Raw genomic sequence first — 16,633 nt, 5'->3', positions numbered from 1 at the left:
TGATGATTGGCAAGTTTAGAGAGAGAATTTTTTTAGTTATTTTCTTATGCGGATTTGCCTTTTACTTATGGTTGACCTCTAAACATTCAATGATGAATGTACACAACATGGCAACACTTCACTTAAGGGGTTCAATGTCAAGGCCAATCAACATAATCTAAGCTCATATTCTATCTGGTGCATACGAGACAAAGCTCTTGTGATATGCTTTAGTCATTTTCTACTTAAAGCTTCTCATTATATCCAAATATTAGGTCGATATCGATTGTGAGATGTTAATTTCATGGAGTCTAAGCTATTGATTCAAAATAGTTATAATATTATTATATTATATCCATCGTATATTTATAAGTCATTTGAGTCTTAACCCATTTTTGATATAAACCAAATCGGGGCGTTACATTACTAATGACTATCATATATATGATCCATGGATTCATGTTCAAAGAAAGAGATTGATGGAAAAAAAAAGAAAAATTGGATCTAAGATATTTGATTTTAAGAAACTCAATTTTGATATCAATTGTGAGCATAAAAACTATAATATGCTATATGTTACATGGAAAAACTTTCATGTTAAGATTGAAATCAAATAACAATAGATTATATTTATGATACGTCTCTTTCGATATCATCTAAAAATATTTTTATCTAATCTGTAGGAGTACTATCATCAGATTCAAAAAATCACAATGATTCGATCTACAAAAAGAATTAGAATCATATTCTCCTTTCTTGCTATATTTTCATAGGACCACTATAATCGATGGATTAAGGATAAGAGAGAATGAGAGAGAAATCATGATTGTCACGTGTCTCGTGATTATGTATCCGTCTCGTCCCATATGTTTAGTCCATAGGAGATTTTATTTATGTATAGTGTATAATTGACTTCCGTATATAATGTCACACTAGGAATAATTGATTCGTGTTAACCCTTGAATAGATTGATGGTAGCTTGGCCATGCATTTGCGTAATTTTTAATTTTTTTAATTAATTTATTTTTTATTATCGAGCCATGCTTATTTTTGGCCAACTTATACTTAATCGCTCTTTTTTAAGTAATGACATCTCATATTTTTGTGTGAATTCTAATGCATATTTTCATCAAATGACAAACCAGTTTTCTTTAACGATCATAATATCACAACGATTCAAATAATATTTTTGGTTTAAGAATTTAACATTTTATTTATAATTTCTGTTAAATCTCTCTTGGTTTTTAATGGATTATGACAATTGGATGTGGATAAATATGAATACATACATTTAGATTAAGTCTAGTCGAACGGAGTCATGTGTCACTAAATTAATCTCAATCATCGAGCAAAATTAGCTACATAATTTTGATTTTATGTGCCTCATGTAACGTATATATTATACTAAATGAATGCCAATACACATCTCCGATTCATTGTGACGAGAGTAAACGAGGCAATGAATGATCCTCCATATGATTTAAATTCTATGGAAGATCATATATGTCAAATCAGATAGATAGATAGATAGATAGATAGATTTGTGCATCGTCATGCGAGATGATAAGTTTCATATTCCAATTCATGCATGCACTTTATATACATTATTTAATATAATAAAAATATATTTTATTTTTTTATAAATAAAATAAAAAATTGAATTCGGTCGAGCTTGAGTTGTTGGTTCGTCTCAGCCGTAAGGCGACTCGATTTGAGCCTACGAATTGCGATTCCACGAATGGTTAGGACCTGGAGTTCCAAAATCTCGAACCTAATCCATTTGAGTCCAACCCAAATTGCAGCCCTAGCTCTCTATCGGCCGCCGTAATCCTATTTTTACTATTTTACCCTTCCATACACCTCTCTTTTACCATGTACCGTTCCTCGATCCACCTCTGAAACCCAAGCCCGGCTTTTTTCCACGCACACGTCGTCTCTCTTCGACGACATCGGCTTCTGATTCCTATCAATCCTTTTCCTTTCGCTTCTCCACCTCCTCTTCCCTCCCCGGTAGCAATTCCAGCTTTTTTATCCTCGTCCAGCCTTCGTTCGATTCGATTAGATTCGCTTGGCTTGGCTTGAATCGGTTGGTGGCGGCGGGGCGATGGCAGCAGAGGCGACGGCGCTGTGGCAGCCGCGAGAGGAGGGGCTCCGCGAGATCTGCGGCCTTCTGGAGCAGCACATCTCCCCCAATTCCGATCAATCCCGGATTTGGCAGCAGCTCCAGCACTACAACCAGCTCCCCGATTTCAACAACTACCTCGTTTTCATACTCGCCCACGCCGAGGTCTTCTAATTATTATTCTTCTTCTTGTTTCCCTATTTAGCATGATTATTTCTTGTTCTTGGTCGTTTGCTTATGGCGCATGGCGGCCTTTGCTACCTGTTTGACGTTTGTTGTGTTGGTGGTTTGGAGGGTTTTACTATATGCTTTGTTTCCACCAAGAGGTATGATATGGCAGGAACATGTGACAACCGAGGTTGATAGTAAATCATTTTTTGATCAAAAAATCGTTGAATTGCCTGCTTCTTATATCTCAGTTGATTGTCATCGATTTCATCCGTTGGTGGTTCAAGTGGCACTGTTGAAAGGGCACCCACATCTCTTACCTGGAGGAAAAAAAGAAAAAAGAAAAAGAAAGGGTGATTTAATATGAGAATCAAAGTATAAGTATTCCTTAGAGGAAATCTACTAAACTCAGAAGTTCCTCTTTGAAATTAAGCAAGCTTGCAGAGTTATCTTACCTTTTTTCCCTTTTAACTGTTGGCTGCCTTCTATTTCATGTTGCAGTCATCTTTGGGCATGTAGTTTAATATTTTTTTTCCCCTTGGGTAGCTAATGGTTGTGAAAGAATGCTCTGAAGGTCTTCTTGGATGGTTGTGAAAGAATTCTCTGGAGGTGTTCTTGGTTGTATGTGTTTCTTTTTGTCCATAATTGGGGTTGCGTTGCATTTGCAAATGCAAAGGTCAGAACCCAACTTCTAGTGTGCATATCTGTGACCAAACTATCTGTAAGAAGTTTTGTAGGTTATGGTTGCAAGATGGAATGGCGAATGCAGCTGTAATTCCCTTTATTAGCTGCTTCATTCTTATAATTGGATGCTTGCAATCTCAATTTTGCAAACAATCAAGCACCTTCTGAAATTCAATTATATGTCAGCGAATAATGTGACTGCAACTTAAAGTTAAATGAATGGGGACCTGCTGTAAGTTTGAGGAGGGATAGAACTTCTGTTTTCTTACTGACCATGCCTCCGCTTCGGGGAGACCCAAGAGCCTTGCTACAAAAATCATGCATTAGTGGTACAAAAGATTCAGGAAAAAATGGCTTTGAAGTAATGATCGAGCTTTATGTTTTGTGGTGAAGCAGAATCATGATATTATGTGTCAACCTCCTATAGTCATTTTTTTTTTTCCATTGGTATACAGCCTCATCAGAAACTTAAAACTGAAATTTTCAACTCATTTGTTATTGTCTCAAAGCCTGATATCATATGTCAACCTCCTGGTCTAACTTAATAGTATCAATTAATCATGATTACATACGTTGTGCTATCATTAATAGGCATGGCATTAGCACTTAGAAGAGAAGCATGAATGGCTTTGGGATTTGGGAAGAGATACAACTAAATGGGCATCTGCTTGTTGGCTAGAGAACATGCATTGTGTTGATGTAATATCATGTAGTGGTCTATAAACAAGATCTAGAAGGAAACTTGTGATTTGAATATGGGAAAATATTAAACATTAATTTTCTTCAATGAACTTAAGCTTTAGGCTAAGAATGAAGGGGAATGCTTAAAATATTAAAGAATGCTAAGAAAACTAGTTGATATGTCCAGACCTTAATAGTAAAGATGGATTAGTTGACAATGAGTTAATGAAAATGATATGATTTTTTTAGATATTGATATTGAATGAAAATTTGGAATTTAGAGGCCTAAATGGAAAACGGGTGGATAAAAAGCAGAGACAGAGTATAATTATTACCTCATATTTAGTGTGTTTTTTATGATGAGTCAATAAAAATGATATGATTTTTTTAGATATTTATATTGAATGAAAATTTGGAATTTAGAGGCCTAAATGGAAAATGGGTGATAAAAAGTAGAGATAGAATATACTTATTACCTCATATTTAGTTTGTTTTTTTCTTCATTATTATGAGGTTTGGTGATTTTGGTGTTCTTAGATGAGATGGTAATATGGTTTACAGTTATGCAACTTGGAAGACAATGTGATTAGAGAGTGATTTGAGCTAGGTTTTGCATGGGGTTCTTGTGACAGTTTTAGATGTGGTAACAACATGGTCTTGGACTCTTGGTAAGGTGGTGTATCTACATAATGCAAGACTAGTACAATGCTTACTAGATTTGTCAGTTGGCTTATATCCTACCAGAGTTACCAATCCATTAGAAAACCTGCATCTTATTGACCAAATGATAGTTGAGCCATGAGCAACTTCTTTTTTAAATGATAAAATTTACAAATTTGATAATATTTTATAGGATATTTGGCTCAAAAATTATATAATTTCTCAAGATGATGGACCAAACTAGAGGATTTTATCTTTGTATTTGTTTATTTTGTTCTGGATCATTTGGTTTAGCTGTGAATTTGGCACAGAGGCATAAGTTTTTCAGCGAGGCAATTATCAGGTGTTTGATTGGACTAAATTTCTCTGACAGTTTATTACTTTTACACATGTTTAATTTACTTTTTATCTCAAGTTAATATTTTGGATTTAGTCTTTGAAGTATTATTAACGTAAAGCAAAGAGTTCAATTTTTATAATCAAATTGCTGGAATCTTTTTCCTGGTTCTTGAAAAGATGAAGGGAATTAGTTTCACGATCTTGCAGTAAGTTTTTTCCACTTTTTTGAAAAAGGTTTATACATATGATTAATTCGTGCTGATGAACTATACAAGTGCATTGGTCAAAAGTAGTTTCATGGGTTTTTGAAGCTGAAGAATTGATGAGCAAGGTATATCGAAGTGATTTGGTTCTTTGATGCACATTATATGAGTCAATTAAGTACTCCAGTATTTGTTGTACAAGAGGTTGGTAGATGACAGTATTTTTTTTCCTGGAAGGTGTAGCTTTATGAAATCTAAAGGTGAATTTGAAGGCAAGTTCATTTTTTGTTCTTTGCGCTAGCTTCATTTTTCAGGTGTTACACGTTGAATTTTCTGGTGGGATTTTAGTTGATTGTGTGTGTTTGCTTTTTTTATTTTTGTACTTCTGAATGACTTCCTCACATTTTACATGTCTTTGTCCTTTTGGTTCTCTTTCAGAGTAATCAATTTCCATTGCTGAATTAACTACAACTTGAATTGTACAGCTACTGAATAATTTTTTATCACTCCATGTTGTTAAAATCCTGGTTTTGAAATGGCAGTTCATCATCTATTAATGTTTGCAGCATTTTAACTTCTTTGAAATATGTATTTTAATTAAACCAGGGTAAATCACTGGAAGTACGACAAGCTGCTGGTTTGCTGTTGAAAAACAATCTCAGGGCAACTTTCAGTTCCTTGTCTTCTTCATATCGGCAATATATAAAGTCAGAATTGTTGCCTTGTTTAGGGGCATCAGATAGGACGATTCGATCTACAGTTGGTACTATTATCAGTGTTCTAGTTCAGTTAGACAGAGTTGCTGGCTGGCCAGAGTTATTACAGGTTCTTGCTCGATGCTTAGCCAGTAATGATTTTAATCATATGGAAGGTGCTATGGATGCTATATACAAGGTAGCTTTCCTTGCAAATATGTAGTTTGAATTCTTCTCACTTTCTTTTCTTTTTTTTCCCTTATTTGCAATTTTCTGAAGAAACTTAATTTAGCTTTTATCTCAATAACCTTTATTTCCTTATACTCAAAAGTACTAGTGTTTTTTCGTACTTACATGATTTATGGTTGTTGTTCTTAGAAACAAGATTTGTGTATCATTTAACTGCTAAGACTTTCAATAATTGGCATGTTTTTGCGAAATTATATAACCCCAAAGTCAGTTGGATGTTTAGATGCACCGGTTTGATGAGGTGAGCTTAACTAGGATTAATGGTGTTAGGTGAGGTAGAGAAGACTTGAGAAAACTATAATAAATGGAGATTTATGTCTCCTCATTGACTAATGATATTGCCCTTATCATAGCTTAGTAATAGTAAAAGACCCATGGAGATGCCCGCATATGGTTGGGCCCTTATATCTTGTCATAGTTGTTGCTGTATAATTGAGATAGCCAATAAGCTAATAAATATTCAATTAAGTTCTAAGTATAGTTTGTATGAGTACCCACACGATGCTAAATAGTTTCAAGCAAGGTTCTAAATTTCGAATGATATCGCCAGTATCGGGCGGTATGTACCGGTCCACCAGTAGACTAGTACGCGGACCACTTGCTACCGGGCGGAACGCTTGATATAGCCCCGTATCAGACGATATGGGGTTGTATCGGGCGGTAACGGTCGATTTCGACTGTGACCGCCTACTACCAGGCAATATCAGCCTGGCTGCAGCGAGGGAAAAAGAAGTGTCGAGGGAGAAGGAAGAAGAAAGAGAGAGCGTTTGAAGAAGAGGAAGAATCGAGAGAACCTCGATGCGTCCTGATCCGGCGTCGCCCTCCCTCGACGATCCTACTCCAGGAGGTAACGGCCAGGCGGTGGCTAGAGCAATGGAAGAGGCTGTCTCCTTCATCACCTCGTATGCAATTCTGCGGCTTCTTCTTCGTTGCGTTCTTCATCGAAGGCCGGAGACGTCTGCGGCCTTCGCTACGTTCTTCGCCGAAGGTCGCCGAAGGCCGGAGACATCTGCGGCCTTCGACGTCTTTGCCGCCTTCTTCGACAAACGCCACAGATGAGGAGATCACGTTCTTCTCCTTGTCTGAGGCGACGAGGAGAAGAGGAGGAGGCGACGTCACTGAGGTAGCGTATGCCTCCTTTTTAGATTTTTTTAATATATATATATATATATATATATATATATATATATATATATATATATACATGTACCGCTTGGTACCATACCGTACCGAGCAAAGCTCGGTATACCGGTACGGTATAAAATTTCAATCCTTGGTTTCAAGAGATGTTACACTAACTATGAGCCACTATCATGTGGTAGAGTGCACTTCAAAATAAGTGAAACATAAATTCCTTGATTAAAACTCTCTTTTCTGAAGGTAGGAGTAGGATGCTAATGCTGTCACTAAATTAACCTGGCTTTGTCATACTAGTAAACAAGATCTCGTGCAGCCCTAACCCAATAAAGCAAGTTGTTTTTAATGCAATAGGAAAGAAGAAACAACATTGAGATAGAATTGCCTGGTAAATTAGAGTAGAAGGAAAGAGTAGAACAGGAACCTGATCAGAAATTCACTGTCAAAATGAAAGGAGTGAGACCTTGTCTTCGTCAGGTTTCTGTTCTTTCTGAATATGATGACTTGTATGGCAAGTCTTTACATCCTCAAAGTTGCTTCTGCAGGTGATATATCTCAAAATGCATTAGTTGAGGCCCATTTTGGTCATAGTTGATTTATACAGGTTTGGATTCAACCTGACGATCCAATATATTTTCCTTTCAAATAATATCATCCTTTTCCTTTTTTATTCATGAACCATGGAAATTTCAGCAATGCTATCTATTGGATAGCACATGTGAATCTTCAATCAAATTTTTACTTGTTCCTATGCTTTGACGATCGTATATGGTTGATGCTGATTCCAGTAATTCTCCTTTTGTCAGAACATGCATGCCTGTGTATATTATGTGCTATAGAACTTTTTCACTTTTGTTTTACTTAACACTATTTAGGAACCTTCTGCATTTTATGTTGCATCATGACAGAACTATTTTCCAATTCTTGGAAAGGCATTATATCATAATATAAGGTTCAGTGAGGGGGATCATATGATGTTAATGAAACATTAGAGAATTCAAATAGTTAGTCTTGTTGCAATTGATGAACAAACAAGACATTGAATGATGTCAAAGGCACCTTGGACACAAGACTCACTGATATGATTCTTGAAGGTGGAACATAATATCAATAAAAAAAAATTATAATCTATTTAGACAACAAGAAACTGATTCATTCTTAATGAACTTGAATAGGACTTTCTAGACATTGTTATGATGACCTCTCTCCTTCTTAAATCATTTTATGAAAAAAAATTCTGTTTTGTGGCATGAGGGAATTGTGATACTATTATGGTACGGAACTAAAGTCCTAGTCATATAGGTCCTTTTTGTGCCAATAACTTATTAATGCAGGATGTTTCATCCCATGCTAACGTTGGTTAATTTGCACAAAAATCCTTGAGTTTATCTACATGTGAAACTAGTATGGTTACAGTGACAAGAGACCATCATGCAGTTCCTTGTTTGAACTAAGAGTGACACGAGCAGACGTGACATGTCCTTTGTTGGTTGTATTTTATTTTCCATAGGAATATATTGTATGCTTGTGAAATTGTTGAAACAGCTTATCATAATTTTGGATCGAGACTTTATATGATAATATGCTAATTGAAGTGAAAATTTGATCGACCTTGAAAAAGGTGCAAATTGATGCTTACCACTGGATTTACTTCATAGATATAAGATCATGAGATTGGTTGCTTTGTTTTTAATTTATTGTTTGTTCTATTAGAATTTCCAACGTTGTGAATAGCAAATAATAATGAATGGGCAATGATTGCTATTTTGTTGATTATTTTCTTTTGTTTCAAAATTTTTATTTATTGTAATGCTGTCGTATTCTACTGGTTTGCCCTCTCCTTTGTTTCGTTTTTCCTTGCTGCTATGTTGAGTTTGCTCTATTTTATAATTTGCTTCTTCATTGTTTGTCTTAATTTTCATGTTGTATTACTTATGCTTTCTTGTTTTTCCTATTGCATTGCTGTGGTGATCTACTATTTGTGTCGATAACTCAAATTTAACAATTTAGTGTATACATACCATTAAGGTGTAGATAATATTATCTCATAGTATGAGTTTTGGTTCTAGATCATGTTTTCATTTTTTATCATCTATTTACTTCTAGGAATTTTTTCCCATTAATTTTAACAGAACTCTTTATTCTCCAAAAATTTATTTCGTTTTACCTCTCAAATAGGGTTCTGAATATCGTACTATACCAGTGTACAGAGCTTTGCTCGGTATGGTACGATACGGCGTACCAAGCGGTATCCTAAAATATATATCAAATCCTCCGAAAATACTTGAAAAATAGAAAAAAAAAGTTAGGATAGGGTTTTTAAGTTAGAAATAAATATATATTTACTATAGTTTTAGCAAAATTAATATAAATTAGGTAAGAATAGTACCACATATAAGTATGTATCTCATCATTTACATACTTTTGTATTAAAGAGTGGACCTAATGACGATTATATATAAACTTTGTAATTGACTGTGCTCGAGCTATACATCTACTGACCGCGTCCAGCTCACCAATATCCTTAAGCATTATATCCATGCAATGAGCTGCACATGGAGTTCAAAATAATGTTTTTCTTTTTTCCATCAATTACAAACCGGCCTTCTTGAAATTCGCTCCGTCGTCAGTGACTATTTGGACAATGTATTGTGGTCCGATCTCATCTACTATGATATCCATTAAGCTCTCAATATAATTTGCATCTTGGATCTTGTCAGAAGTATTAACTAACTTATGAAACACCACTCATTTGTTGCAATAAATAAGAAAGTTGATGATACTCATTCTTGTTGGCCCCGTCTAACTGTCACACATCAGTATCACCCCATATTCGTCCCATTGTCTCTTGAAGGATTTGATCCAGTCATTCAGTTTTGCCACCTCCTCATCTAAATACACGTCATGAATCTCTCTTAGTGTTGGAGGTTAGATCCCTATGCCAAACTTTTGAATATAGGAGATCATGCTTTGATAATATGGACCTTGGGTTGTGTTTCCTAGAATTCTGTGGAAGTTAAACCATTTTGAAATTGCATTTTCAATATCTTGCTTCTTTTCTTTTGTATTTGCATCGGCAATCCGTGTTTGTTTTGCTGTTTGTGGAGGATAGGCTTGCAGATCGATATTTTTAATATCTGGTGTGGACCTCTTATAAAACCACGGAGTCCACCATGCCTCATGCTACTAGTTCAACTTAACTAATGAGGGGCAGTTGGTTGCCTCATGCTGGTCGACCTCTGGATTCCACTGCCATCGCCATGCTCCCATTGTGAGTCAGGTTGTCGATACCTCATTGCTTCGTCGTACATATACTGATTCTCCTATGATGCACGAATACCAGTTGTGAGATCCAGGTCGACTTCATCGTTGCAACCCTCATACTCGTCATAAACTGATTCCTGTGTATCCCTACAGTATTCTTCCCAGTTCTTGCTTAATTGTATCTTCTCTTGCTTGTTGTAATTTGTTTTGAAATGATTTACGGAACTCCGTCATAACGTCTTACATTTTGTAACATTGGGATATACGTCAGTCAAATGCATCTTCATCCGAGTGATTCCTCCACCCTTGCCAATTTAGTCACAATAAATACATTGCTAATGATGATGATTCCCATCCATCTTTTGGGCATGAGCCTATGCATCATCATATGATTGTTTCTTTGGTACCATGTTCGTACCAATTTAAATCAAATAAGTTATAAACATGTAAAGCATCCTAATAGGTATTAAAGATATCGAATTGACCCAATATCGATCAAATTTCAATTATATCATCATTAAAATCATTAATCGTAGCATTAAATAACTTTATTAAAACCTAATTAGACTTATTTTACTATCATAAATATATGAAACATATAAAAGAAGCATTAAATACATAATTTTGATCCAATGTAGGTCAAATTATGATGAAATCATGATTAGATACACTAATCACATGATTAACATAGTTAATTACCCACTAATTACTTCTCTTTCAACACTATAAACATGTCAAACACCTTAATAGGTATTAAAGACATTGAATTAACCCAATATCGATCAAATTTTGATTAAATCATCATTAGATACACTAATCATACGATTAACATAGTTAATTACCCACTAATTACTTCTCTTTCAACACTATTAACATGTTAAACACCCTAATAGGCATTAAAGACATTGAATTGACCTAATATCGATCAAATTTCAATTAAATCATCATTAAAATCACTAATCACAGCATTAAATAACTTTACTAAAACCTAATTAAACCTATGATGCCATCACAAACACATGATCCAATATATAATATATATGAAATATAAACATTTGACCTATTAAGTGTCTAATTTTGAATAAATCAATATTAAACATACTAATCATAACATTAAATACTTTAATTACTCCCTAATTAATACTATTCTACCACCAAAAACATATCAAACAACATAGTAGACATTAAGTTATACATCACATAAAATATGCTTAATTATCTCATAAATCAATAAAAATCTAAAAAGAGAATGCATACCTCTTGATTAAGAAGTTCTTCTTCCTAAGTCTTTCAAATTAGCCTCCTAAATTTGAATCAATCCACAAATCGTTGCTTTGTTGAGTTTACGATAGTGAAAATATGAAAAAAAATGAGTTTGAAAGAGTTAATGAGAGTGAAAGAGTGAAATAGATTGAAATAGGAGGGAGGAAATGATTTAAAAAGCCTTGAGGAGGGCTCCAATGGTCAAATTGACCGTTGGAGCACTATTTCAGCTAGTAATGGTCGGTTTCGATCATTATCGCCTGGTACAACCCTATATCGTCCAATACGGGGCTATATCATTGATACCACCCAGTAACGGGCGGTTCGTGTACCAGGCGGTACGGTATGGTTTTAAAAGCATTGCTCTTAAGTTTCTTTTCATATATTCAGTTCTAGTCGTACTAAGACTAAAATCCTTAGTTTCTAATATTTATCTTCATAACTTAAGTTCTGTAATAATGTCAACTAAACGGCAATCAGAAAATATAATCAATGAGCAACAAATATAAGGAAGTTTGTCCTGAATATGCCTAGTCATCCATTTGAGGCATTAAAAAATGAAAACATAAAATGGATCTTTGATGTAAGCCTATAGTGACAGAGAGCTTGCTAAAAACTTAAGTTCTTAGTTTGCTACAAACTAAAGACTAAAATCCTTAGTTTCTAATATTTATCTTCATAACTTAAGTTCTGTAATAATATCAACTAAACTGCACTCAGAAAATATTATCAATGAACAACAAATATAAGGAAGTTTATCCTGAATATGCCTAGTCATCCATTACAGGCATTAAAAAAATGAAAACATAAAATGGATATTTGACGTAAGCCTATAGTGACAGAGAGCTTGCTAAAAACTACCTAATATGCTTAATCTTAGCATTGCTTACTCTAAAATGCTTAGCTACCAACTCCTGCCCTTGTAGCTCCTTACTAGACTTTTCTTGCTTCTTTATGAATTGGATAACATTATTTGTAAAAATACCTTATGAAAATTTGCCCATGAAAGTATTATGAAATTAAGATATCATGTTTGCAACTTGTGAAGTTTGTATCATTTTAAGTTTCCCCCTAAAGAGTTATATACTTTCCATATAAAACTAAAAATTACCTTTACTTCATTATGATAGATTTGCGAGGATGTCCCCGAAGAGCTTGATGTGGATGTTCCAGGATTATCTGAACGCCCCATCAATATTTTTATGCCAAGATTGCTGCAGGTAGTTTTACCTTTTAATTCACCTTAATTTGTTTTCTTTTGTATACTATGGTTTTCTTTAGTGACTGGGACCTTACAGTCAGCAAAAAAAATGTTTCTTTCTTGTCTCTGGTTCAGTTCTTCCAGTCTCCACATGCCATATTGAGAAAGCTATCGTTGGGCTCTATCAATCAATTTATTGTAGTCATGCCTGCAGTAAGTAGAAGATAACATTAAAGTTGTTTTAAGCCTTTGCAAAACTAAATTATTGTCTTCTTGATGTAATCTAAATCCTTATGCAGGCCTTGTTTATGTCCATGGATCAGTACCTTCAGGGTTTATTTCATCTTGCTAAGGACCCTTCTGCAGAAGTGCGAAAACTGGTCTGTTACTTGACTTTTAACTTTCTTAATGTTTTTGTTTATTTTTCATCAAGTTTTATACTATTGACTCATGGATTATGAGTTTCGGAAGTGCAGAATTTAGTAACGGTTGGATTTTGGATGAATCATATTGATGACATTATTGTTGACAAAAAAATTAAAAATTTCACACTGATATTTGTCTTTAGAGCAGATTTTGCTGTTATTTTTCATTTTTTTTGACACACTATTCATTGATGATATAGAATTATTTGTTACCTTTAACATTGTCATCTTGCTTTCTGATCTGTAATTATTTCCTATGGTACATAGGTCTGTTCTGCCTTTGTCCAACTAATAGAAGTTCGACCATCATTCCTGGAGGTATGTGAAACTTTTTGCTTAATTATAAGGTCTTTTTGCTGTTGCGTCCATGGATTCCCATGTTGGTTTTACTGCCCTCTCTTGGTTGGGCACTGAGATATGGGCATGGTGCAGAATGCCGACATATTGGTTGGCATACCTGCTGGCACAATCCTATTGTTGTACACATTGAGACAAGGTTCTGAATACCGTACCATACCGATGTATCGATCAGCTGTCTGTACGGTACATACCGAGCTGTACCAAATGTATCAAAACATGATACACTAAGGTGTACCGATGTACCGCCCGAACCTGCCCTCTATTGGACCGGTATGTATTACTCGTATCGAGCGGTATGGTACAGTGTTGTAAACCATGCATTGAGATATGAAGCATGATTATCCAGGCTTTGCTACAGCCTGCAGCAAATCATGAATTTGTCCCTATTTTGGTTTCTCTGGTAAGCAGTACTGCAAGATCTTCAAGTTTTCCATGCTTATAAAATTAATGAGCTAAATTTATATTAGTTTCCAATATTTGGTACATTGGACTCATACTTCCAATTAGAGACTCCAAATATATATAAGCTTGCTAGTGCATGTTGTTGTTTTCTTTTTGTTGATTATGTCTCTAAGTAATAATTGACCTGGATATTGCAGCCCCATTTGAGAAATGTAATCGAGTATCTCTTGCAAGCCAATAAGGACCCTGATGATGAAGTTTCTCTCGAAGCTTGTGAATTTTGGTATGTTCAGTGGGTTTTGTACTGTGTGACTGTGAGCTAGCAAAATGCATCTGGCTTTTCATTATCCATGGATGACACACGAGCTTCTTATTAATTATCTGTTATCAATATTTTTGCTGCAAATGGAAAAAAGGAAATTGACTTGCACTTGAAGTCATCTTTGAAGTCAATTGCCAATGTGATATATTCTTGTGTACATTCACTCAAGGTATACAGTTTCGAATAATACTGCCCGGTACGGGCAGTACGTATCGGTCCGATAATATACCGGTACGCAGACTGCTTGCTACCGGGCGGAATGCTTAACATCGCCCCGTATTAGACGATACATGATTATATCGGGCGGTAACGATTGAAATTTCGACTGTTACCACCCGGCACAGCTCAGTAACGGTCGATTTCGACCGTTACCGCGTAGTAACAGTGCTCCAACGGTCAAATTGACCATTGGAGCCCTTTCTTATAGGTTTTTAAACTCTTATTCTCCCCTATTTTACTCTTATACTCTCTTAAACTATCGCATAACTCTTTTTTTCTCACATTTGTACTCTCCTAAACTCTACAAAACAACGATTTATGAATTGAATCGAGGTTAATTTGGGAAGATTAAGAGGAAGAACTTTCTAATCAAGAAGTATGCATTCTCTTTCTTTAATTAGAAGTATGTATTCTTTTTTTTTATTTTCAGATATTTTCGGATAATTTTACACCTAAATTAGGTGTACCGATCGGTATACCCTGGCATACCACTCGGTACATGGTACCATACCGTACCAAGCCAAGCTCGAAACACCGGTACGGTATGGTATTTCAATCCTTGCATTCACTTACTGTTTTTGTTGTAATAAACCAAAAATTACTTACAAGCAACCAAGGGGATTTACCTTTTCTTTTTTTGCTATTGCTGTTGTCTGATTTGGTTAGGTAAACAACATTGATGCTCAACTGTTTTTTTTTCTCCTTTTTGTTTTTTTACTTTTTTTGCTTCAAGTGATTTATAGTTCACTTGTAATTTTGGACTTGAGTTATGTGCCTTCAGGGATTGTGCACAAACAGATTTCTTAGTGTTTGCTGATCTATTTTTACCTTTTGGAAGAGAAAATGAGATTATGTTGACTGGTTGGCACAAGTTTAAGATAAGGCACTATATCCACGAATATATATTGATTATGTGCTTGGATTTGAATTTCCTTTGTGCATCTTTCGCTTTGTAGATCTAAATTATGACCAAGTTATATGTTATTCTTCAAGCATAAGGAAGAGAAAAAAAATTGGCTGGTTCTGACTTTTCATGATTCTGGTGTTTCAGGTCTGCGTATTGTGATGGTACTTTGCCTCCAGATTCCTTAAGAGAGTATTTGCCACGCTTGATTCCAGTATATCTTGTGTTCCTATCAGCAGACAATTCAAAAATGTATTTCTATTTTGCTTTAGTAATGGTTATGCTTTACGCAAAAAATTCTGTAGGTATTAATGTTGAATATGGCCTATGCTGATGATGATGAGACACTTTTTGATGCCGAGGTGTGCTTCATTTTATATTGTGGTTCAGTTAGTGGTGCTTGTTCTGTGTTTTCGTTGAACTCCTGTGTGGTAAATTGGATTCCTAATATTGTCTTTTTGCTTGTAGGAAGATGAGTCGTTTCCAGATAGAGATCAGGTATTTATTTTCCGTTGAGAGGATTTGCACAACTTGGTAGTGCTATTTGATAGTTGGTTGTTTGTCATTGAATTTTAAACTCCCATTGACTTGTTTGTAAATGATATGAAATTGTCTTCTTAACAGGATCTGAAGCCTCGTTTTCATTCATCACGCTTCCATGGATCTGATAATATGGAAGATGTATCTTCTCAAGCTTGTGGTTTTCATGTTTCGTACTCTATTTTGTCATACTCTACAGCCACCACCAGTGTTATATGGATGCAGATGGAAATTACTGCCATTTGATTCCTATGTTTTTAATCAACATTTTCTGAGTTTTATTTTGTTGCTGTTGTCGACAGGACGAGGATACAGTCAACACTTGGAATTTGAGGAAATGTAGCGCAGCTGGACTAGATATCCTTTCAAATGTTTTTGGAGAAGAAATTCTTCCAACTTTGATGCCTTTGATTCAGGTAATCACATAATTTATCTATGCATTAGCTGGTTATTGGAAAAGAGCATTTGATTCAGTTTGGGCTGATATGTGATCCACAACGCTGCAAAATGGAAAAAGGGAAGTAAGTTAGATAAAGCAGAATACCAGATCATTTGAAAAAGCAAAAGCAAATTTTACAAAACAACAGACATAAATAAGCCCATGGAGATTGTGGCTTGTTATTATTGCAACTCTGATAAGTCTATCTATTTAAATATAATCACCAAAAATTAAGCATTCTCAGCCAATATCAGATAGCACTAAAAGGGTTTGAATTGTAGGTGAAGTTTGATGCTTTGTACTTGAGAATTGTAGCTGGTAGATGCCCCCTAACAAAATTATGCCCAATGTGCTTTAATTTTCTCATGGAGAAATTA

The 16,633-nt window shown here is 35.0% G+C and overlaps 1 protein-coding gene across 4 annotated transcripts in view; it reads left to right on the top strand.

Annotated features, from left to right (window-relative positions):
• Positions 1 to 1,869: 1,869 nt before the first annotated feature.
• The window catches only part of LOC135645552 (transportin-1-like), a 38,157-nt gene continuing 23,393 nt past the window's right edge, over positions 1,870 to 16,633 (top strand). For 3 of the 4 annotated variants that reach the window (XR_010498824.1, XM_065164046.1, XM_065164044.1), the window contains exons 1-12: positions 1,940 to 2,266; positions 5,443 to 5,730; positions 12,575 to 12,664; positions 12,781 to 12,858; positions 12,945 to 13,025; positions 13,338 to 13,388; positions 14,030 to 14,115; positions 15,425 to 15,491; positions 15,583 to 15,639; positions 15,746 to 15,775; positions 15,902 to 15,985; positions 16,120 to 16,233. Coding sequence is in view for 3 of the 4 variants with exons in the window: in XM_065164046.1 (XP_065020118.1) it covers positions 2,084 to 2,266; positions 5,443 to 5,730; positions 12,575 to 12,664; positions 12,781 to 12,858; positions 12,945 to 13,025; positions 13,338 to 13,388; positions 14,030 to 14,115; positions 15,425 to 15,491; positions 15,583 to 15,639; positions 15,746 to 15,775; positions 15,902 to 15,985; positions 16,120 to 16,233 (1,209 nt within the window). In the remaining variant the exon portion in view is untranslated. Of the gene's footprint in view, positions 2,267 to 5,442; positions 5,731 to 12,574; positions 12,665 to 12,780; positions 12,859 to 12,944; positions 13,026 to 13,337; positions 13,389 to 14,029; positions 14,116 to 15,424; positions 15,492 to 15,582; positions 15,640 to 15,745; positions 15,776 to 15,901; positions 15,986 to 16,119; positions 16,234 to 16,633 lie in introns of all 4 variants that reach the window. The other variant, XM_065164045.1, reaches the window with a different exon arrangement.

Source organism: Musa acuminata, chromosome BXJ3-8, assembly GCF_036884655.1.
Source record: "Musa acuminata AAA Group cultivar baxijiao chromosome BXJ3-8, Cavendish_Baxijiao_AAA, whole genome shotgun sequence".
NCBI classification, from domain to species: domain Eukaryota; kingdom Viridiplantae; phylum Streptophyta; class Magnoliopsida; order Zingiberales; family Musaceae; genus Musa; species Musa acuminata.
The sequence above is the reverse complement of the archived record's forward strand: the minus strand, read 5'-3'. Positions and strand labels throughout refer to the sequence as shown.